A 22995-nucleotide genomic window follows, 5' to 3' on the forward strand; every position below is an offset into this window, starting at 1 on the left:
AGACCTACTGAACTCTCCCGAGGGAGTGTAGAGGGGAGGAAGAGGGGGTATAAAGACATGCATGAGGGGATGGAGTTATTCTAATCTGGACATGCTGCTTTGCACTTCTTTGTAAAATAGTAAAACATAGTTAATAGGTCAATTCACACACACATACAGACAGATTCAGGCTGGGTGACTCAGCCATTGTCTGACTCACTTACTGTAGACGCACACACACACATAAACAAACCCCAAAAAACACACTATAGCACACTTCATTAAGACTACTCCGAGGGAGGTGAAGCGAGTGAATGATAGAGAAAAAGAGAGCCGATCTTCAACAAGTGGTGAAGTACAAAGAACAAGAGAATACATTTCCTGCAGCTGTTTTAGAGAGAGAGACCAGGAGAGAGGAAGGGAGGGTGTGAGGGAGGAGAAGGAGGGAAGAGGAGGAAAAAAAAAGAAAGAAGCCAACTCATCTGACACAACAGTGGGCCAAAGAAAGGGGAAGAGCAGGAGCAGCACTGTCCAGAACGAGTGGAAAATCAAAGTTGGAGAAGACGAGTAGAAGTGTAAAGAAGACAAGACGGAGAAAAAGAAAGAGCCTCAGAGTCTGCACAAAGATTGAACTGGGTGAAAAAAAGCTGCCAAACAAAATAAGGAAAAGGGGGTTGAAGCAGAAAGGGCCCCAACATTTAGAGAGGTAAGCAACTGTGAGCGGCTTGTTATCCTTGCATGGCTGTATACTTGCATTTCAGAGAGATCTGATGGCGTGATTGAGCTCCTATTTCTGCTCCGTGTGTTCACTTGTTACTATATATTTCCTCTATGCAATGTGTGTGTGGTGAGTTACATCTGACAGATGAAACAGGGACAGGGGGAGGAGTGAGTGTGTGCCATAGTGGGTGCAGTATCCAGGGGTGAAAGAGTTGCTTGGTTGGTTGGTTGGAAGCTTCAGATGGGATCTTATAACTCAAATGACATTTAGTTTTTAGTAAGTTGTAAGTTTTTAACATGTAAAGTTAGAGTTTTAGATACTGAGAGGACTGGGTTAACGGAAGTTACTGGATTGCTTCAGGACTTCTAAAAACTGGGGAACAAATTTCCTGCCCGACCTGCCAAGAGACTATAAAAAGTCTGGAGGACCCCTGCTGGAATTAGATCTGTGCTGGTACGTGGTAAGTTATGCAGTATACTCTGAGTTGAACTTACAGGACAGTGAAGTAGTAGGCAAATGCAAGTACATAATACATATATTACCACTTGCTTTTAACTTTTGTAGCTCAATGAAAGTCAGCAAGTTAGGAATATGGTGAAATATACCTCTCAAATATCAGAAAGCCAGTTGGAAATTCCCAGCAGGCTTTTCTAACTTCAATTTGTTTCATTTTATATCTATTTCTCAGACTAAGGTTATTTACATATTCAGGATACAACAAAACCGGAGCCTATCCCAGCCCTAGAGGATGTTTAAATTGATTATAACGTCTATGAAATAATATTTGAAAGGCCTATGGTGGCATCGAATTGATTCCAGTAGATGTGGAGTTGCACAGCACGCTTTCTATTGCACATCTACAGATCCTAATGCTTGTAAAGAGTATGAAATAATATCTGAAAGGCATGCAAGTCAGCCAAGACTGTTACTTGCGTGTGTACGTACAGGGTTAATCTTATATAAGCTACAGTTGGGATTGAATTCACACAAGTAATTTGCTTGTGTCTAGTTTTTGATAGGCAGAGACAGCAGAGCTCCCCCACCCCCACGTTCCTCTGAAAACACAGACACTATCATACCCAGAAGAGAGCCAGCCCGCAAGGGGACAGGAAGTCCAGGTCAAGGGTTAAGAGGGAGGCAATTCATTATTTTTCTGACCTCCTGCAGAACTCAGGGTTGTGTAATCTATGAGACCTCAGCGGCAAAGACACGACAGAAGCAAGCTGAGGAAGATTCAGGCAGGGAGAGGCATGGCATTATGCTCTTAGTGGAGCATGTGATGATGCCCCGTGAACAGCAGGGTGTGGAGGAAAATCATTGAATCTAATTTTGTGCCTAACAGAGCCATGGGGAAAGATGGCTGCAGGGAGGAAAAGCAGGAAAGACATGAAGGATGTATCTGGATGGAGTTCAGCTCCGGGTGCATCAAGGGTTTAAAACGCCAGAAGGGAAAACTGATGTGTGCTTAAATATTTAACTGGAAAAGTTTCTTTTTTGGAAGTGGAACCAGACAAGCATAAAGTAACATCAGACAGAACTTCTTATGTATTGCATAGTGTGCCCGTGTTTCTTTTGTGAGTGAGCGCGAATGATGGGATGTGTTGACCTTTATACCCTGTTTATTTTAGGATAGCTCATGTTTCAAAACTGAGATTGCTGGGATAGGGTTCTCCATGCTCACTGATGTTGTTACGGCATGTGAGACGCTGTCCGATTCACTGTACACTTCATGGGTTCAAACTTACTTTACACGTCAACTTCCAACGGCAACTACAACTCTTCAATGGGCTTACAGAGCCTCCATTATACGATTCAGTCTCTGACACGTTACACCTGCTGTCATCAGTCATTTATCTGAGGGGGATATCAAATGCTCTCATATCATAGACCCTGGAATTGAAATTATGTACATTAGAGCAATGATTCCCAGCCAGAGGTATTTGTACCCCAGGAGGTACTTCTGCAACCGAATAAATATTGTAACAGCCACTGTTATCCACGTCTTAAATATCCACTTTAAAAACAATTCACATTAACAATACAGGGGTGTGTGAGTTCATCTGACAGGGAGAGAAAAGGTTGAGAGGACATGGTTGGTTCTCCACTGATTCCATGTGGAGGGACTTTTGCTGGTGGTTTTGAACTGAATTATAAAACTGTTATAAAATGTAGGTAAGCCATTGATACCTACACGTAGAAGCCGATTAAAGAACGGTCATATTAAATGTGAGATAATTTGAACTAATCATATATTCTTTACTCTCTCAGAAAACAGGATGTCAACGCTACCATCAGAAAACAGCATTGAAGATGCCTGCAGTCGCAGCTTCTGGATGGTAAGACTGAGTGTATTTGTCTGTTTGTCTTCCGAGAGAGAGAAAAAGGCAGATCCACAAAATAGCTTTTCCCCTGCAAGTCTCAATGACCTTCCTGTCAAACCAGACTAAACTGTTTTGTCGTTCAGGCAACGTATTAGTGTGAACAAGGCTGTGCTTTCATTTTTAAATGTGAATAAGAACCATTGTATAGTCGGAATTGCCTTGCTTGGGTTAACTGCGCTCCGGGAAGGTTTTTGTGATAGTGCTTAGCTCATTAGGTATTTGATTGTCTGTGTTTGCTCGACAAAGTAGACTGTGTAGCACAGAGGTCATGTCTCTGGGGATCCAGGACAAGTTTTTTTTTTTCCATTTTCACTGCTCTCTGCAACATCATTGTTCTGGTAAAGCACACTGCTGCATGATGTTTTTATTTGTTGTGTCTTCTGCTGGATAAGGAAAAGTGGTCACATCCTATACAGAGATGAGAGATCTTTCATCTTTTTTCTGCTAGTACATTAATTTGTCCAAAGTGACTTGAAGTACACGTTTGATGACTTCCTGAAGTCTTTGCTGAAGTCAAATGATGATTATGGAGATTTAAAATGTGCTGGTAGGTGGAATTGTTACCTTTAGATAGAGCAAGGCTAGCTGTTCCCTGTTTGTAGTCTGTGCTAAGCTAAGACATGTGAGTGGTACTGATCTACTCATCTAATTCTCGCAAGAAAGCAAATAAGCCCATTTCCCAAAATGTCCAACTATTCTCTTAAATAAGATCTCAACCATGTTGTATAAAGCAACAGTCAATAAAAGATTAAGATTAAGAATAAAAGATTAAGATTTAAGAATGTAGCAAGTAAGTGACACACACAGTGAACTTTACTGGCAGAACAAAGACTGCTGAGGGCAAAACCAGTATCAAGTTCAAGTCTAGTCAATTTTGTTTGTATAGCCCAATATCACAAATTGGGTTTTACAATCTGTACCACATGCGACACCCTCTGTTCTTTTTCTTTTCTCGCTTCGGATAAGGAAAAACTCAAACAAACCCATTTAAAGGCGGGTGTGGGGGGCTTTCATTCATAGCTCAAACCTAGACAAAATAAAGAAAAGAGGTGAAAATGAATCAGAATAAAATAAATAGGTGACACAGTAAATAAATAGTGCATGCATATATCACTTTTCATCAATAAACAATAATTCCAACAGTGTTATCAGCAGTAATGCTTTCAGTGCAGGATTTTATTGAGTAATTCACAAGACATAATAACACATGATGAATTACACTGACAGTAAGGTTATGCGTACATTTTAAGAAATGGTTGTGATAAATAACCTTTGTAGTTCTAAATTGCCTAAATCTTATTTACTCCAATTCAGCACCTGTAACAAACTCCTCAGGACAGGCTCCTAGGAAGTGCGCTGGGCTTTGAAGCCAAATGGACATAGCAGCCAAACAGTGGAATAACAATTTACGTGTCTGTCACGTGATGTACTCTGGCCCAAAAAAACTTTTCACCATAGACTTACATGGCGAAGGAGGAGTCTGTAGATCAGTGGATACCTTTTTTTAAACGTCACAACCACTGCGAAATGACTTGTTTCACTATCAGTATTTGATCCATTGATCCAATAACATTTGGAAAGTCTGGAAGACCCGTGCAATTAAACCATTGAATCCCCATTCAAGTTAACAGACCACTATAGATCATCCAGGTCTTTTTATTCGCAGAAGTTATACTTTTTTGGCTTCATGCACCATTGAACTCTTATAGGAATGAACGGGGTTCAGCCTTGAACGCTGTATCCAGTTATTGTAAAGCATCCATGCTCTGCACTCTGTTTACAGGACACAGTTGTGTTTTGTCACAATGTTTTAAAGCTGTAAACACTTCACATTCAAAGTGCCCAACTATCTAATTTGAGTGTGCTACCGCTTTAATATTGGCTTTGTTTCCCGCTGGCCTCGATGTGCTGTACCACTTTCATCTCTCCCCTCCTGTAATTTTGGCAGCCTCCTGTTGTGTTGGATGTGTTTCCAGGCCAGTTCTCGTCTGTGTCATCCTGCCGCCGTGCTCAAGGGCCGTCTGTCATTATACTGCAACTTAAGCTCTTTTGTTTTGGATTTGCAAAGTCACCACCACTTAAAGAAATTTGCAATCACAGTGCATTCTATAGAGTATACAAGTGTACTATTCATACTAATACACATGCTGCAGTGATGCATCAGACTCAGCCCTGGGCCCATATTACACTACTACTGTCCTCTTTACTCACTACTGATTATATAGAGACATTCTGTGAACCCTGGCATGGTCAGACTCTCATGTTGTGTGTCTCTAAACACATCCTTTTGCTGTTTCTAAGTTGTTTTTTTAAATCTCTGAATCAGACTCTGTCAATTTTTGACTGGACTAATTAGCCTCTTCATTGTTTTAAGACAAAAAATTCTGTCTGTTCTTTAAATCTGTTGTTGAACGCTTTGAAGTGTCTCATGAAATGGATCCGTTTTGTTTTGTATTGATCTATATTTGGTTTAAAAGCACTTTGGAAGGACATAGATATAAAAGCTGGCATGATTTTATTTCTACTATTTTTACATCCGTTATTGTAATACTACTACTATGCTGCTACTACTCATACTAAATTACTGCTGCCATTGTTTCTACAACCACTTATGCTATTACTGCTACTACTGCTAGACTATATCAAAATTTTAGTGCAACCATTAGTAGCTTGATACTGTTGCTGATGCTGTACTATTCTGCTCGTGGTTCTCACCCCTCTTTCTGTGCACTGACACGCTTTATACTCTGGATAGGATCCATTATATTCGTGAAATGTGATTTTTCAGTGGAGGACCGTGGCCATTTTCTTTGATACTGCGTTTTGTTGCTTGGACAGATTCTCTAGTAGCGGATTTGCATCTGCCTCAGAGATTGGCCAACTGGGTCTCTGCAGCGTTGCCGTTGGCCTCAAACTGGATTCCTCAGCTGTTTCTGTTTAATTCTCAGACGAGTGAGGAGAGTCAGTACAAACCACAACAGAGGCAGAAAGAAAGAAAGTAAGGAAGAAGGAGAGAGAGAGAAACGGGGGCCACTGATGAGAAGTACCCCAATTGATTCTGATTAGAGTAAAAGAAAACCAGTGTTTCATTAAAAGCACATTTGAGTGCTATGCTTTCTTTGAAGGCTGTTAGTATGAAAATAAATCACCTTTACAGTCGTAGGTGCAGGTTTTCATACATGCTGTATTCTAACTTCTAAGTATTTTAAATTACTTGACGACCAGGTGACACACCAGGTAGCAAATGAAAGCAAAAATATTTCTTTAAAAGTGTGAATGGACACAAAAATTATTCATACAGGAAATACACTATCACATATCTTAACAATGCATTTACAACAAAGCAGAAACACAAGTAGCTAAAAATTGAAAACATGCAATATTGAATTAAGAATTGCATTTGCCTACTACTTCACTGTCCTACATATTGATTAATCTATCTAAAGCTACCTCTAGCAAAAAAAACTACTGCATATTTGTCTGCTAGCATTACCGACATGCTTTGACATAGAGACTTAACTGTTTGACCTTTCCGATGCACCATTTAATTAACAACTAATTAAGAGTCCCATTAGGATCGAAGACCTTGTCAATTAGTTGTGAAAAAACAACTAGTGTAGAAAAAATTAAGATTTAGGTCTTTGGTTGCATACTCTGACAAATGGTCTGCTCGTAGTTGAGAGTGAGCAACTCTGAAGAGGGAAATATCATCTTGCAGATAATTTTGCCAAAGAAAATAAAAAATAAAAGTAAGAGCATTGTGTCTTACAATATCAAAAAGCGTAAAGGAACTGAGAAAAGCTGTACACTGAGTGTGTATATGAAAGGCACGCAGACGGTGTTTGCATCACCTATAAGACAGACATACACCTGTTTGACAAGTGGTAATCATCTGCCGTGAGAAAGTTCTGCTTACTTATTATACATTAATCTAATGGTATTTACAATAAATGCATTGCCTCAGATGACTTAACACAACATGACAACATATATGGTGTCCAGAAATGTTCAACCAGCTGCCTAAATGTGTCAGTGACAAACAGATAGGGTCTGACAGAAAGTGAAAAAGAGAGTAGGAGTGAGTGCTGAGTAGGAGCTGACGGTAGCTGCCAGGAAAATTGCAGAGAGATTTCCAAATACCACATCCACAAACAACACATTTGCTTCAGATGTGTTATTACTCTCAGGGCCTTGCCTTCTGCTGCCCTCTTGTCCTCCTTCTCTGTCCGTCTTTTCGTCCTCATGTCCACTGACCACACCCTGCGCTGCTGCCAGCATTAAAGTTTACCACAGGAAACCTAATGCCAGTAAAGTGTCACTTGTGGCATGTGGGTCTTGACCTTCGATGGCTGCAGCAGTGTCACAGCTGTAAAAGGAGATGAGGATGCAGGCTGGACCTTGTTAAAACTGACTGACCAGAGAATGTGATACAGACCAATAGGGACTGCTTTATGTTCAATAATAATGCTTCCATTTTGCTGTGCCGGTTCCAGTTCAAAGACTTGTACATGCTGTTTAACTGGCACGACTGACTGGGACACCTAAATGGAACAGAGCAATCATTAAAGGAATAGCTCAACATTTCACGAAATACACTTATTCAGTTTCTTGCTGAGTGTTTGATGAGAAGATCAATATCACTCTCACATCTGAACAGTAAATATGTAGCTGGAGCCAACAGCCTGTCAGCTTAGCTTAGCATAAAGACTGGAAACAGAGAACAGTTGCCAGACTTCCAGAAGAGACTACAGAAAGTTACTGCACCTGGCAAATAACCTCACGTAAAACGGAAAATTAAATTTTTTGCACTTCAGTTTTTGTACGGATCACACAAACGAGATGTGCCATGGTGTTCCTCAAAGTTCTGTGCTTGGACCAATTCTATCCAGGTTCTGTCTGAGGTTTCTGCCTGTTAAAAGGAAGTTCTCCTCGCCGCTGTCACACCAAATGCATGCTCTAATTGTTAAGTATCTGTAAATTATACAGTGTGGTCTAGACCTGTTCTATCTGTAAAGTGTCCAGAGATAATGTCTGTTATGATTTGACACTATAAATATATAAATGTATACATTTAATTAAATTAGAAATCATAATAAAAGGACTACTGCAACTAATGATAGCTGTAAAGGATTTTGTATTACTTGTATTAGTGGTGGCAGTTGTGGTTGTAGTAGCAGTACATGTAGTACTTCATTTCAAGAACGCTATTATTAGTAGAAGTAAAAGTAGTATTCACGGTACTGACATTAATGTTAACAGTATACGTAGCAGTAGTAGTAGTATAAGTAGCAGCAGTAGTAGTTGTAAGAGTAGAGGAGTCATGCTGGCTTGAACAGTTTCAGTGTTTCTAAATTAATTTGTCTGAATCAGTTTATATTGACTACATGCTGTTGCCACATCTGTGAGCAGATGTACAATTGTGTATTCACTGGCATTTAAATTGAAAAGGTAAAACTACAAAGAAAAACTAAAAGACTGTTTTGAATATTGGCAAAACATCTTTTGGCTTTTTCAATCCCCCCAAAAATGATTATGCTGTTGGATATTAATATCAGGGTTTAAAGCACCAAGTCCATTAAATCTCCCTGTTTATTTTGTGTGAACAGTAGATCTTCCTCTCTCTTTGTGTCCTGGCAGCCTGGGAACTATCAGCCCACTGTGAAGCGAACAGAATATGCCTTCCAGGCCTGTAATGACATAGTGGCATGTTTCCAAGAGAGAGCTCGCGTGGAGAGGCAGTACGCCCAGCAGCTCAGTGAATGGAGCAACAAGTGGAAGCCAGTAGTGGACTCCAGTAAGTACTGTAGCTTCAACCCAAGATTTTGTCTACACAGCATGTAAAATGTGATCATATAATATGATGAGAGATGGTAATAGATACCTTCTAGTTTTGATTTGTTCTTAAATGTAAATATTGGCTCGTCATCCGAATTGTTTCTAAAGGACAAAGAACATTTAGTAATTTGTGATTCCCTGGTCCTCCTCTCTCAGGTCCTTTATACGGATCTCTCCTGAAGGCTTGGCAGTGTTTTCTGTCTTCAGCTGACCGGCTGGCCTCCTTACACGCCTCCATCTGTCGCTCCTTGGTGTCGGAGGATGGAGACCGGGTCAGGACCTGGCAGAAGGACACCTTCCACAAGAAGTTATTTGGAGGCTTTAAGGAGTCCCAGGACATTGAGATGGGCTTCACGCGTGCTCAGAAGCCGTGGGCCAAACGACTTAAAAAGGTCGAAAATTTTCAGATTCAAAAGCCAGGTTTAGTGTTAAAAAGCTCTAGTCTGAAATTGTGATATAAAAAAATGAATTCAGGCGGATATTCTGGATGACAGAGTCACATTTAAAGATGTACATTTCTGATAAACCTGCAGTGCACCTATCTACCTACCTATGTCTGTAACAGCATATACTGTATATCTGTTCTGTAGATTGTTCTGTGTTCTCCTTTGAGAAGAAGTCCTGTTAGGACAAAAATCAAAAATCAAAATGTATAATTTAAAGTGAGTAAAGTAAAGTTGCAGCAACAGAACCTATTGTCAAAGAGGAAATGACTGACACACAATACACTATGTATACTAAAATATATACATTATACAGTACATAACAGCAATATCTGGAAGATAAAATACTGAAAGTCCCTGAAAACTTTATCTTGATTACATTAAATAATCATGTCTAAATAAGTAACGATGAAATAACATCTGTAGTTTCACAATCTGTGCTTCTCTGTGATTTGAGAGCAGCTACGGACCAGAGGACATCCATCAAAAGCAGAATTACATATTTTCTTAAGGAATCAATACTTCATACATACTAAAATCAACTGCAACATCACAAATGGATACTCATTAAGTAAATGGCCTCAATTCAGTCTCAAGTCTATATTTAGACCACAGAGAACTAATGCACCATTATTGTATTCTGGGTATCAGCAAGATGCTTTTCAAAGCCAGTTGCATCACAGTTTTCAAAATTATCTTTACAGGTTGAATTGCTTTTGAACGGATGAGATTGTTGATGGTGTGATGAAAACTCAAACATGTAGACAGACACACCTTCCTTTGTCCTGAATTTTCATTATCCATCCACAACTGTAGATAAGTGTGTTTTGGTTCGTCCACAGCTGGATAAAGCCAGGCGGGCGTACCACAAAGTGAGCCGTAAGGAGCAGGCAGCCAGGGAAAGAGAGGAACACTCTCAGGGGAACCCAGATGTTGCCATTGACAAACAGAAGAAGATCCAGGAGGAGAGAGAGCTGGCTCAACAGGAGGCAGAGAAGGTAAGCAACATGTTGTCATTTTCATTGGGGTGATTGATGATGATCTGTTCCATCAGTTCATCTCCAGACTTGCAATGTTGAAATGATTAAAGGCACTCTGTGGAGTTTTCGTGAGTGGGCCCTGTCATGGCAATTTTGTAATTGTTGAGACAATAATCTCTTACAGTATTGTCAGAGCATGGTACACAAGACAAAGGTTAGTTTGTAATATACACTGCAATGGGAAACTGCAGTCTCTCCTTATACCTTGGCTTGGTCCTCCCCCTCTGGTCGAGGTTGTTTCTTTCAGTCAGTATCTTGCATGCCTTTATTCTCAAGACAAAGTTCTCATGAGAGCTCAGGATCTTCTGATGACATACAGGTGGCCAACAATGCAATCAGGAATTAGCATGATCAAACACAAGGGAAGTTAACATGATTACATGTGTATGATCAAACCAGAGATGTATTTAAGACATTTTTTGGAAGTTCAAGTCAAGTCTCAAGTCTTTTGCCACGAGTCCAAGTCAAGTCTCAAGTCTTCAACTAATCTTCTGCTACTTAACACATCCCTCTAGCCCTCGGACCTGGTGAAATATTAACCTAAGTCTGTCACATCATATGGATACAATTATAAAGATACAATTTGCCTGTTCCCAGCATTAGCACAACACTTTGCGATGGTTAGCTTGTTACCTGTGACGATATATGCTAAATTTAACGTCTCTTTCACATTAGCAAGTGACTGACCTATCTGGGTGCGTTTTGAGATGCACCCAGATGAAGAGATGATGAAGTTCGACGTTGTTGATCCGGCATCATTTATCTTGGTGCCACGCACCTTGCATGTAGCTGTTCGCTTACTGCCACTGTTTACCAGATGTGTATAAAGTACTAGAGACCCATACTTGAGTAAAAGTACAAGTGCTCTATCAAAAAAGTGACTTGAGTAGAAGTTGAAGTGCTCTTTAAGCACCACACTTAAAGGAACACGCCGACTTATTGGGAATTTAGCTTATTCACCGTCACCCCCAGAGTTAGACAAGTCGATACATACCCTTCTCATCTCCGTGCGTGCTGTAATGCTGTCTGACGGCTCCAGCGGCATCAGGCCAGCACAGAACATGCAGGTGACTGGTTCCAGCAATCCTACTGCTCCGAATAAGTGACAAAATAACACCAACATGTTCCTATTTACATGTTATGATTTATAGAGTCACAGCGTGTACAAAAAATAACGTAACATGAGACACAGCCGTCTTCTAACTGTAAACAAACCGGGAACTATATTCTCAGGCGGAAGAATATAGTACTTGGGCGGAGTGATATGCTCGCAGCAAGCCTGTCTGAGAATATAGTTCCCGGTTTGTTTACTGTTAGAAGATGGCTGTGTCTCATATTACGTTGTTTTTTGTACACGCTGTGACTATACAAATCACAACATGTAAATAGGAACACGTTGGCGTTATTTTGTCACTTTTGTCACAATTCGGAGCAGTAGGCTAGTTGGAACCATTTACCTGCAGGATCTGTGCTGGGCTAGGCTAATGCTTGAACCGTCAAGCAGCGTTACAGCACGCACGGAGATGAGAAGGATATGTATCGACTTGTCTTACTCTGAGGGTTTCGGTGAATAAGCTAAATTCCCAATAAGTCGGCGTGTTCCTTTAAGTAGAAGTACTAAAGTATTCAACATTTTTTATACTTAAGTATTGCATTTATTTTAAAATTTACTACTCAAGTACTGAAAGTAAAAGTACAAGTATTGTGTTATTTAGTTATTAAAGAAAGCAGTCAAGTTTGATTATTAAAATGATTATTTAAAATGTTTAGCCTTAGGCTGTAGCCAAAGGAATTAACAAATATTAAATATATTATTATTATATTAACAATAACCAATATTAACAAATACTGAAGTAAAATGTAAAATTATCACACTGTGCAAGTAAAATGAACATCCTCTCCAGCACAGTAACGATTAAAGCCCCCAAAAACATATCACACACTAGCTAGTAACGTGTGATGTACAGGAAAGTTAGCAAGCTAGCAAGATATAGATAAACTAGCAGCTTCACATCACAGGGTCAAACCGTTAACATTCAGGACTCACTGCAGACTGGAACAACTCAGGAATAGATTAATCTGCTGCAACAATAGCTAAATAGAAAGAGTACAAACTTAGATCGTCTCTGACTTCTGAACGGGCAACCGTAATGAAAAGAAACACAACGCGATCTCGGGGATTACGTAAATTACGAAATTAACTAACTAACTAATTAACGTAATTAACCTAGCCGTAACTACACACTTTAACCTACACAGTCTCCGTAGCGTGAGGAATTCACAACAGTAACGAGTAACGATGCAGCACATAAAAAATGTATCGGAGTAAAAGTATTAAACTCATCGAAAATATGTACTCAAGTAAAAGTGGAAGTAGGAGAACAGATACAGCCTTTTAGTACTTGAGTACAGTAGGCCTAGTGAAGTAGTTCTACTAGTTAATGAAAGCAAAACTCCAAGAAGACTTGGTGTCGCCATCGTCAATGCATTTTTTTTTATGTGAGTCCGTGCACATAGGCATAGTGCATGCGTTACATTTACATTATGGCAAGGGGCAGGGGACATGCAGCTCGTCATACGTTTCCCCAACGTACTGTTTGTGCAACTTAAGTGCGACTCGAGTCCGAGTCTCAGACTTGAGTCCCCATCTCTGGATCAAACACAATTTCTCTTACAGTCCCCTAGTTGTTTGTATCTGCACACACACAAGTTCGCAATGATGCAACACACCTTCCGGCGCCTGTTTTAGGCTATTTCACAGACCAACAATCTGTGGCGCCAAGAAACCTACAGCAATGCCAACAACATTTCAAATTAATATTCAAGGATGTTCCTTGTAAGTGTTACTTACTTGGCAATAAACCCTTTTCTGATTTCTGAAAAGGCAGGGAAGAACAAGCAAAAATGAATGTAAACTATTCAGTGTAGTGGGAGGAAATGGTGGTTTGTGTAGAACATTTTAATTCAGATTTGAAGTGAAATTCCAAGAAGGAAATATAGGTTTTCCACATGGAGAACTGCATCAAAACTAGTGTTGACGAACTGACCGAAGAGCCGGTTAATTAACCCGACTCGTGTCACTGAGCCGGGAGAATTGAGTGCCATACGTCAATGAACCGACTCACTCCTGTTTTTTTCTTTTACTTCATACGTGCCAGTGTCAATGGTTGGCCGTTGTGTAGCTGGTATTCTTCTGCTACTGTGTAGTAATAGCTCATTAGCGCCTCCAATGGACTGGATTGGTGGTGGTAGAATCAATCAGGAAATGAGCTACCTAGACCCAATGCCGAACAAGACCGAATGTAACCGTGTAACCGGCCGGCCCGCTCGAGTCTAATGTAACCGTGCAACCGGCAGGCCCGCTCTAGTCTAATGACCGTGCAACCGGCCGGCCCGCTTGAGTCTAATGTAATCAAGCGGTGTCTTGGTTCTCGGCAAGTTTGAGTTATTAACCAAACCTTGTTTCTGGTGCATCTTAGAGGATTGTGTTCACGGCAATTCACACATTATCAACATCACATACAAATACACGTCATGTTATTTTGGTAGTTATGTTAAGTTAAATGTTAGAGAAGTGAATTTTGCTACGTGGTAGCTAGGCTAGGCTATCACAAGGAGACCGCTCACCAGGCTACTGAACGAGACCGTAAGGACCGTAACCGAGGGTACGGCACGAGTCTATATTCAAACGGGTGTCTAGGTTCTCGGCAAGTTTGAGTTATCAACCGATAGCAGAAGCCTTTCTCGTGCATCTTAGATGATTGTGAACATACAAATTAATAGATTACATTATTGATGGATATCACATACAAATGCACGTCATGTTATCTTAGGAGTTATGTTAAGTTAAATGTTTGTTACGTGATAGGTAGGCTGTCACCAGTAGACTGTGCACCAGGCTACTGAAAGAGACCGTAACCGTGCCTAATGCATGAGTCATGTAATCAAACTGGTGTCTAGGTTCTCGGCAAGTTGAGTTATCAACCGATAGCAGAAGCCTTTATGTTTTAGAATTGTGTTCATGGAAATTCATATGTTACATTACCAAGGAGAAAGTATTAGGCCTATATCATACAAATACATGTAATGTTATCTTGATAGTTATGTAAAGTTAAAAGCGATCACCCCCCCGCCGCCGAGGGCACGCGAACCGGTGACCGAATCTATTAACTCGGTAGGCCAACCAACGACCGTCTGGTTGAACCGACTCCCGTAAAAGAGTCAGTTGTCCCATCACTAATCAAAACAAAACTATTGACAATCCATGAGCAATTTTGTTATTTTAGTTCTTTTAGATATAATATGGTGCTTGTTGTTTTGATTTTTCAAACTCCTGTATTCAAATTTAGTTGTCAGTCTAGTTTTAGTTTAACCTTTGTCTCGGGTTAGGGTTTGGGTATGACTATGTTACAGTGAGAGCCAATGATTCCCTGACCAGTGTGTGAAAGTGTTTCTAAATGTTCACAGGTTCGGGCCCGGTATGAAAAAGTCCTTGAGGAGGTGAACCGCTACGCTCCACGCTACATGGAGGAGATGGAGTCCATCTTTGACCAATCGCAGGATGAGGAGCGCAAGAGGATTGTCTTCCTCAAGCAAGCCTTCCTCTCCATCCACAAACACCTGGACATTACCAACAACGAGAGGTGAACCACAGTGCTTTGCATGTGTATGTTGGTTGTAAGGTTGTTGTAAGTTGCTGTATGTGCTAATTATATGACAATCAATGTGTGGTGGTAAAACAGCTGTGTATTTACAGTAATGCTAAGTATGTAATTGAGGCATTATTAAAAGTTGTTCCACTACATAGGCCATATGAGTGTTCTCAATAAAGGAAATAATAGCAAAGACTTAATTACTTTATGAAATATGTAGAGGCCACGGGGGGATATAGGGTAGATGAGAGAAATTATATACTCTATTAATCTGCTTAATTTTGGGGTAACGCTTTGCTTCATATGCCCTGAATGGCAGAGCAAGTTGATTATGTGCCAATTAGACATTTCAATACACTACGGTTACAGTATAAGCATCAGAGGAATATCAGCAGGTTAAATTAAAATGAATACCCTGCTATTAAATATACAGCTGCCACATAAAATATTCATCCTACCAAATTCCTGCATGTTGTGTTGATTATATCATGCTCAGATTATGATGCATTGTAAAACCTTACAAGCACCCCTTAAAGTAGACTGTCACAATTTTTCTGTCTTAGGCTGATTGGCTGATGTTTTAATATAGAAAATAACATTGTTGACAAACTGACAGCAGAAATGTGAAGCATATTTTAAATTGGCTTGCAGCTTCTTTACTCTTTACTACTTTTTTTGGCTCACTTAACACCTGTGTTTGGTGAGTCAACATATTCACCATTAGAGTGTAATCAGTGTAAAGTGGGGAGCATTCTTTTTTAAAATAGATTAAGCTAATGCTGCTGGCCAATCTCTTTAAATGTAAGTTTAAGTGGAAGCCCTGAGTTTGAAGTGTGTGTTGAAGTGTAAAAGTGGAAAGCTGATAAAATAAGTTGAAGTGTAACATTGGAAATTTTGCAGGTTTAAGTCCTGTGGGCCGCAGTTAAATTGTAAGTTTGTATGCAAATGCTAAAAGAGCTAACAGTTGTATAGCAAGAGCTTGAAACCGGTGAAAAGCAGCTGAAATGTCAGTCAATGTCTAAGCTATAAAAGCAGATGCAGTGTTACTGAAGTTAAGGCGGTTTGATAATAACTAGTGCAGTGCCCGTTCAGAATGTGCCTGTTCAGAACAGGCTGATTGCTTGGCCTCTGCTATTGCTACTTGCAGCTTTCTCAAGCACCGCTCATCCAAACAACTTCACACTCGACACTGGGCTTCATTGGGTCCTGAGCAATACACCTGCCAATTTGTGTCCCTTAGCAATGCTAGATACACGTCATTTTCTAACAGCTAGCTATTTGGGACCAGGCTAATTCTGGGAACTAAAGCGCTCATTCCAAACGTTACATTGCTGATGCTTGAAATGTTTGAGTTTGCAACAATGTAACTTCTCCGGTTTCTACGATCTTTCTTTCTTCATCTATTCTTGAATGTATCCTTCTGTAGCGAGCAACAGAGAGCAAACTGTAGCTACCCAGCATGCCATTCGGCAGTGTAACAGTTAATATGAGTCCTCTCTCAATACACTACATAGTGTGTACAAAACGCACTACTAAAATATATATATAAATATGTCTCGTCAATCTCAAGAGCTTGCACTCAACACTGCACTTCCTTGGGTCCTCATTATTACACCCGACAAGTGTGAAGTCAATCAGATGAACGATTGTTGAGAAAATCAAAGGACAGACATACAGACAGAGACTCCTTCTGTTTTAGTTAGATTTAAAGAGTAAGAGTAACATTTCAGTGCCAGAGATAGTTGAAGTGTGTGCAGTGTAAATAATTCAAGCGTCTGTTGATATGTAACCAGTGACAGCTGTTAAACTGTCAGTTAAAGAGTAAGAATTAGTTGAATTATCACTTGTGTAGAGGCTTGAAGCAGTTGAAATGTTAGTTGAAGTTTTTTGAAATAGGTAATGGGTAACAGCTCTGTATTGTTTGGATCAGTATATCTAGTGCAGCTTTGCATTGGTTTGCCTCCGCTAAAATATGTATCAATCTCAATTTAGGTTCTCTTATTTACTCTCCACCACTCATTTAGTGTGAGGGCCGTATACAATGAGCTCCACAACACACTGATGGCCATTGATGAGCATGAGGATCTTCGCTGGTGGAAAAACACCTACGGGCCCGGTATGCCCACCGACTGGCCTCACTTTCAGGTACCTAAGTTTTTGTCCATCTACAACCATTTCTATTACCAAAATCAATGCAAAGTACAATTCTTTGTAGTCTGTTTTTTGGTCTGAGGTTAAATGTTTAGTAATTATTTTGTACAAATGTTTTTTTTAGGAATGGATGGCCGAGAAGAAAACCAAAAAAGGGAAGAAAGAAGTAGAAAAGAAAGGAACAACAGAGAGGAGGTGAGTACTTCTATCCCAAAGGAAATTGTTCTATGCAAGTTTGTGTTTTTATTGTGATTTGATGCTGTGTAGCTGTTGGTGTTCAGCTGATCAGATCTGTCTCTCTGTCCCTTCTTTGTTCTTTCTGTCTCTTTCTCTTCCTCTAGTGTGATGATTGGAGGAGTGAGAGTAAGAGCTCTGTATGATTATGTTGGCCAGGAGACAGATGAGCTGTCATTTAAAGCAGGTAAACACACACATACCATCCTGAAAAACTTACTGAACTGCACTGTGTATTGCATAAATTATAAACACTATACAGAATTGTTGTGTAAAATTCTTGTAAATTGGCATACTATCTATTTATATTTCAATTGTGTATTTGTCGTCCATTCCACTGTCTGTGTTTTTAGAGCTGAAGCAATTAGTGGAATAATCAAGTAGTTGATCAGCAGAAAATTAATAAGCAACTATTATATGACAATCATATAAAAGTTTAAGTAATTTTTTGCCAAAAATTGACTGGTTACAACTTCTAAAATGTGAGTAGTTGTCTACTATAATGTTATATTTAGTATTTTTGGGTTTAGGACAAAACAAGCAATCTGAAGACATCGACTTGAGCATTGGGAAACTTTGATGTTATTGTTTTATAGACCAAACCATTAGTTGAGATAATAATCTGCAGTTTAATCGAGAGGGAAAATAAGTAGTGGTAACCCTAATTTTTAATTCCATCTCCCGGCAGGTGAGGAGTTTTTGAAGATCGAGGATGAGGATGATCAGGGCTGGTGTCGGGGGATGAAGGACGGCGGGTGTGAGGGGCTTTACCCAGCCAACTATGTTGAGGTGGTGTAGTTAGTGCATCTAAACTAAAAATGAAAGATCTTGTTACATCATGTGCTTTGTTTTACTGTGGAAGTCACAACCTGGTTTAATGACTAAATGTCAGAAACCTAAAACCAATGCTGTACAAAAAAAACGCCAAGTAGCTGTTAGCCAAAGATCTGGTCTGTGATGAGCGTATGAACTTAAGAGCACTTCAGAGGATATTTTAGCATATAGAGATTTTTTTAAAACTATCCAGGCTGTATAATCTCTTGAAGGATTTTGAGAAATGTTTTAATATATACAGTATGCATAGACCACTTGTATTGAAGCCATATGATAAACAATGCTTTAATGTAAAAACGTGCTCTTATATAATGAGCCATTTGGTGCTGAAATTGCATTACAAGACAGCTATTTTCCTTAAGCTGGCTTTTTTTATTTTTCACCTCGACACATTTCTATTAAAATGCTCACAAAGCCTCTCAACATATGGAGAAAGTACTGTGATTATAATTAATCCAAAGCAGCTGTACAAGTGGAGTCAGCTTTATGGAAGTAGATAACCTGTTTTTTCTTCTTTTTTGTGGTTTAAAGGAACAGTTCAACACTTAGGAATATGGTCGTTTGCTCTCAAATACACAATGAATTGGGAAGATTGACATTAGTTTCACCTCTGTGTCAGGTATAGGGGGAAGTACTAGCCTAGCAGCATCAACACACATTCCAGGAGCTCAAGTGCTGTCTTATTTGTTATCTTGTGTACTTAAAGTGGCTATAATCGATATATTAACAAGTTATGCTATGACACATACTGTATGTGAAAGGTTTCTGAAGAACTGCCAAACTGACCTGGAGACTGCATGCAACATCTCAGATGTACTTGTGAAAACAAAATTCCGGTGCCTATTGTGTTGATGACTAGTTTTCTAGCTAATAAAATATGTATAATGGCCACAGAAGATACTGATTAGCTGGATGGTGGTGGTTATAATCTTAAAGTGGAAATCCCCCATAATGCTTACTGTCAACAGGTATAAAGGTACTGCAGGGAATTATGACAAAAATACTTATCCTTTATGCTACATCACAAACATTAAAAATAAATGAAAATTTAAACATAACTTTTAAACAAGCCTGTTTATATCTTGTCAGAGACCATGGTATAATGACTCTGAGGTACCTATATAGTGCCTGACTTTACACTACACCTGACAGCAGGTAACGTTAGCCTACCTTTAGCTAGCAGCTGGATTAAACACGGTTAAAAGGCTGACAGCTAACGTTAAACAGTGTAAAGTGTGACTGTATTTCACTGTAGAGGATTCCAACACTGCAGCAGCAGCAGCTGCCATTGTCGGAATTAAACAACACAGATGGTGCGTTAAAACAGGTACCCTTGTGGTGCATTCAATGTTATTGTAAAATACCCTTTTCCCATCTGGTGGTTGTTTTTGTCATTCAACCGCAATTTACTGGTGAAATAAGTTATTGTTATAAGTTATAGTTATTACATTATTATTAAATCTTTAATTTTGACCACAGCCTTAGCAATAAACAAGTTGCCGACTGTTGTTTAGTACCCTTCTTTTTTTTCTTCATTTTTTTTAACTTTAAAAGTATCGCTTTAGCACTGGTATCGAAAAAAAACCAAAACATACCCAACCCTAATTATCACTCACAATGTGTGTTAATAGGACAGCTTTAATTGCTTTACTATGTTCATAACGTAAAAAAATGCAATGTAAATGCAGTCCATATCCAGTTATTTTTTTTATTTTTGATTGCGTGATGCTAGTAGCTTTTCCCTGTTTCAGGTCTTTGCACAAAGCCAGGACCTATTATCTACAAACAGGGCCCAGGTCTTAACATGTCCCAGACGTAAAGCTATTTCTGCACAGCGTGTTCAGAGATGAAACTGATATTGCTCTTCTTCATTACATTCTCAGTTTGACGCCAAACATTCATATTTCTTAGCATGTCAGACTGTTCCTTTAAGATAAATATGTACTGGGGAACATCGTTTTCCTATCTGTCTGTAATCATCTGTTGCTATACTGTATGTATGACGCATATCATGAAGAGCATCTTTACCAAAGTAAAGAAACGGCTTCCAGAAACTGCTGGGATTGCCTTCCCCTTGTCTTTAGCCTTCTACATTATCTGTGTATGTGCTGTATGTCTTTATTTGTCATGTAAAAACTATGCATTTGCCCCCAACAATACTTTTTTCAAACTGCCTGCCTTTTCGAAATAAAATGTTATACTGTTAAAGAAACATCATAAATGTTATTGAATTTAGGATAAAAGAATGAATGTGTGTGTGTGTGTAAGAGAGAAACGTTGTTGTATGTGTGTTTTTGAGTGTGTGAATTACTATACATGCCATCATCCTCTGGAAGTCCTGAGGTCCTGGATGTTATTACAAGTGCAGAGCTGTCAGCTGTCACACACACACACACACACACACACACACACACACACACACACACACACACACACACACACACACACACACACACACACACACACACACACACACACACACACACACTTTTAAGCCTTGTGTCAGTGTCACATAGACTAAAGTCCAGGTCAAATGCTGCTCTTTATCGTGATGATGCCACCACAGAGTCAGATGCAGCCTGACATCAACACATGGCCATCAGCCAAGCAAACTGTCCTTCACCATTGTTTATTTTTGAGTCAGCCGATAGCTAGAAGTGCAGTTATAAATCCTGGTATATTGTTACACTCTACACAAACACACACACACTCACTCAGTTTTGTAGTAAATACAAGCAGAAAGGAGTATGAGATGTATGACAGGAAAGTGTGTTTCCAGAGGAGTAATGGAAATAATGATGTCACCCTGGAAGGAATTTCCTCACCTGACAACAGATTTCTTGCTGGTAGCAGCTGTGACTGATCTGTAATCACAAAGACGGTCTCTGCTGAGCTCTGACACACATCCCTCTGCTGCCTATAACATTTCAGACAGTACTGGAAAACCTTCAAAAGATGGAGAATATAAATCATACTGAAAACAGATGTTTTAATGTAGTAAAAATAACAATACTACGTAAAAATACCCCATCACAAGTTAAGTCCTGCAATTATAATTTTACTTAAACCTGCAATAACCAATCTTCTGGCCATTTAGAGCCATATCCACAATTTCCTGAGGGAAATATCTGGCTCTTTAGCTGCGAAAATCACACTCACATACACACACACACACACACACACACACACACACACACACACACACACACACACACACACACACACACACACACACACACAAAAAAATGGCACCCTGCAAACTACACAGTAACCTATGTACTATGTAATGTAACCTATGTACATTAGCACAAGGGAGAAGTTAGCCTTCAGAGTTTACTATCAGAAAGGGTTTATTTTAACCCAAATTACTATATTTTCCTAAACTTAACAAAGTAGTTTTGTTGCCTATACCTAATAGATTTCTGGCAGAAAGCCCTGAAAGACAACTTCTCCTATACATACACTATGCTGTAAAATTGACAAAGATGACATCATTACTGATGAAAGGATTCCGCAAGTGTGAGAGCATTGAGTGTGAACCAAAACAGTGAAGTTAGCACTGGACAGCTAAACAATGAGCTGAAACTCATTATAAACCACCGTAAAGCTGAGGACAGCTGCAGATTTCTCTGTAGAATCATCACTATGAGAAACCCGTTTTACATTGTCACATTTCCATTGTCATTTGTCAGTGTTATAATAGAAATATAAATTATATATCAGATATCAATTATAAATTCATAGCCACTTGAAAGTGAAATGAAAATAACAGACTGTGTTCTTTATATATCTTTATAGATCACCCCTGATCCAATGTTTCATTTCAGCATGCCCTGAATACATTGAGCGATAGTTGGCCACTGTAAGGAAAGAACTGGCAGTGTTGCCCAGAATAATCCGTCAAAAACGTTCGCCAATGACTAAACGCCTCATGACACCTAAAAATGCACTTCAGTGAGAGGAGTGGCACGAAGGCCACAGGCAGTGGTCGACTGGCAAGTCGGAAAAAAGTCACTTTGTCATGAGTCATCTGTCATCTTGTTTTCATCAAGCTGAAGACTTCATTTATGGGGAATGACAAACCGAGTCATTGACCTGAGAGCTTGTTTCCCGCAGTGGAGTGGTGTGCCAGCTGTATTATGGTGTATACTGTATTTTGTTTTGGCTTTGGTCCACTTAAAAAAAGGTTATTATCAACAAATACACTGACACTTATCTTCAAATAAGTCTTTTTTTGCCTGTGTGTTGTTAAGCCTTTCATGATGAAACTAACCCTCATTCATACTTGGATAAAGTGTAAAATGAATGTAAACACATAAGAAACAAATGATGTGAAAGTTATGAGCTGCCTCTAGACATTTTTTTTGGCAGCTTAACCTGTGGGCCACTTTAGACACAATACAGAAGCTTGTAATTGGTAGTGCAAAAAATTTGATCGGCGTCCAGGGCGCAATGTCTTTTTCTGTCACATTAGAGGAAGAGCTGAAGGGTAGCAAGTTGTTTTTATGCTTCAGCAGTTTTACAAGGGAACAATGAAAAGGTGAGAGCAATACTGCAAAGACTTTTGCCATTTACATCATGTACCCAACTTCTTTCAGTTTTGAAATGCTCTGTTGACATTTTGACATTCCCCTCTTCCATTCAGTTTTTAGAACAAATTGTTCGCTTCTCACCAAACTCTACTCTGAACTCTTATGCTTATTTACATCCATTAGCTAAAGCTCA

The 22995-nt window shown here is 39.4% G+C and overlaps 1 protein-coding gene across 4 annotated transcripts; it reads left to right on the forward strand.

The window, feature by feature from the left end:
• The first annotated feature begins 405 nt into the window (after positions 1–405).
• si:ch211-51c14.1 (protein kinase C and casein kinase substrate in neurons protein 3) lies at positions 406–19470 on the forward strand. Of its 4 annotated transcripts, XM_028599990.1 has the most exons (11): positions 406–685; positions 1061–1160; positions 2969–3036; positions 8719–8875; positions 9073–9308; positions 10202–10357; positions 14867–15042; positions 17076–17196; positions 17327–17397; positions 17544–17623; positions 18125–19470. In XM_028599990.1, exons 3-11 carry the CDS (start codon positions 2977–2979, stop codon positions 18232–18234), a joined length of 1167 nt encoding a protein of 388 aa, XP_028455791.1. In that variant the 5' UTR covers positions 406–685; positions 1061–1160; positions 2969–2976; the 3' UTR covers positions 18235–19470. The 4 variants fall into 4 exon arrangements, with proteins under 4 accessions (XP_028455791.1, XP_028455789.1, XP_028455788.1 ...); XM_028599988.1 differs by lacking the exon at positions 1061–1160; XM_028599987.1 differs by lacking the exon at positions 406–685 and having other exon boundaries at positions 865–1160.
• The last annotated feature ends 3525 nt before the right edge of the window (positions 19471–22995 follow it).

The sequence above is a fragment of the Perca flavescens genome, chromosome 15 (assembly GCF_004354835.1).
Source record: "Perca flavescens isolate YP-PL-M2 chromosome 15, PFLA_1.0, whole genome shotgun sequence".
Classification (NCBI taxonomy): Eukaryota; Metazoa; Chordata; class Actinopteri; order Perciformes; family Percidae; genus Perca; species Perca flavescens.

Excerpts from the sequence above, each read along its gene's own strand:
- si:ch211-51c14.1 (XM_028599990.1), top strand. The coding sequence starts at position 2,977 with ATGTCAACGCTACCATCAGAAAACAGCATTGAAGATGCCTGCAGTCGC. Across the intron at positions 8,876-9,072 it reads GAAGCCAGTAGTGGACTCCA|GTCCTTTATACGGATCTCTC; the intron begins GTAAGTACTGTA and ends CTCCTCTCTCAG. Across the intron at positions 9,309-10,201 it reads GGGCCAAACGACTTAAAAAG|CTGGATAAAGCCAGGCGGGC; the intron begins GTCGAAAATTTT and ends GTTCGTCCACAG.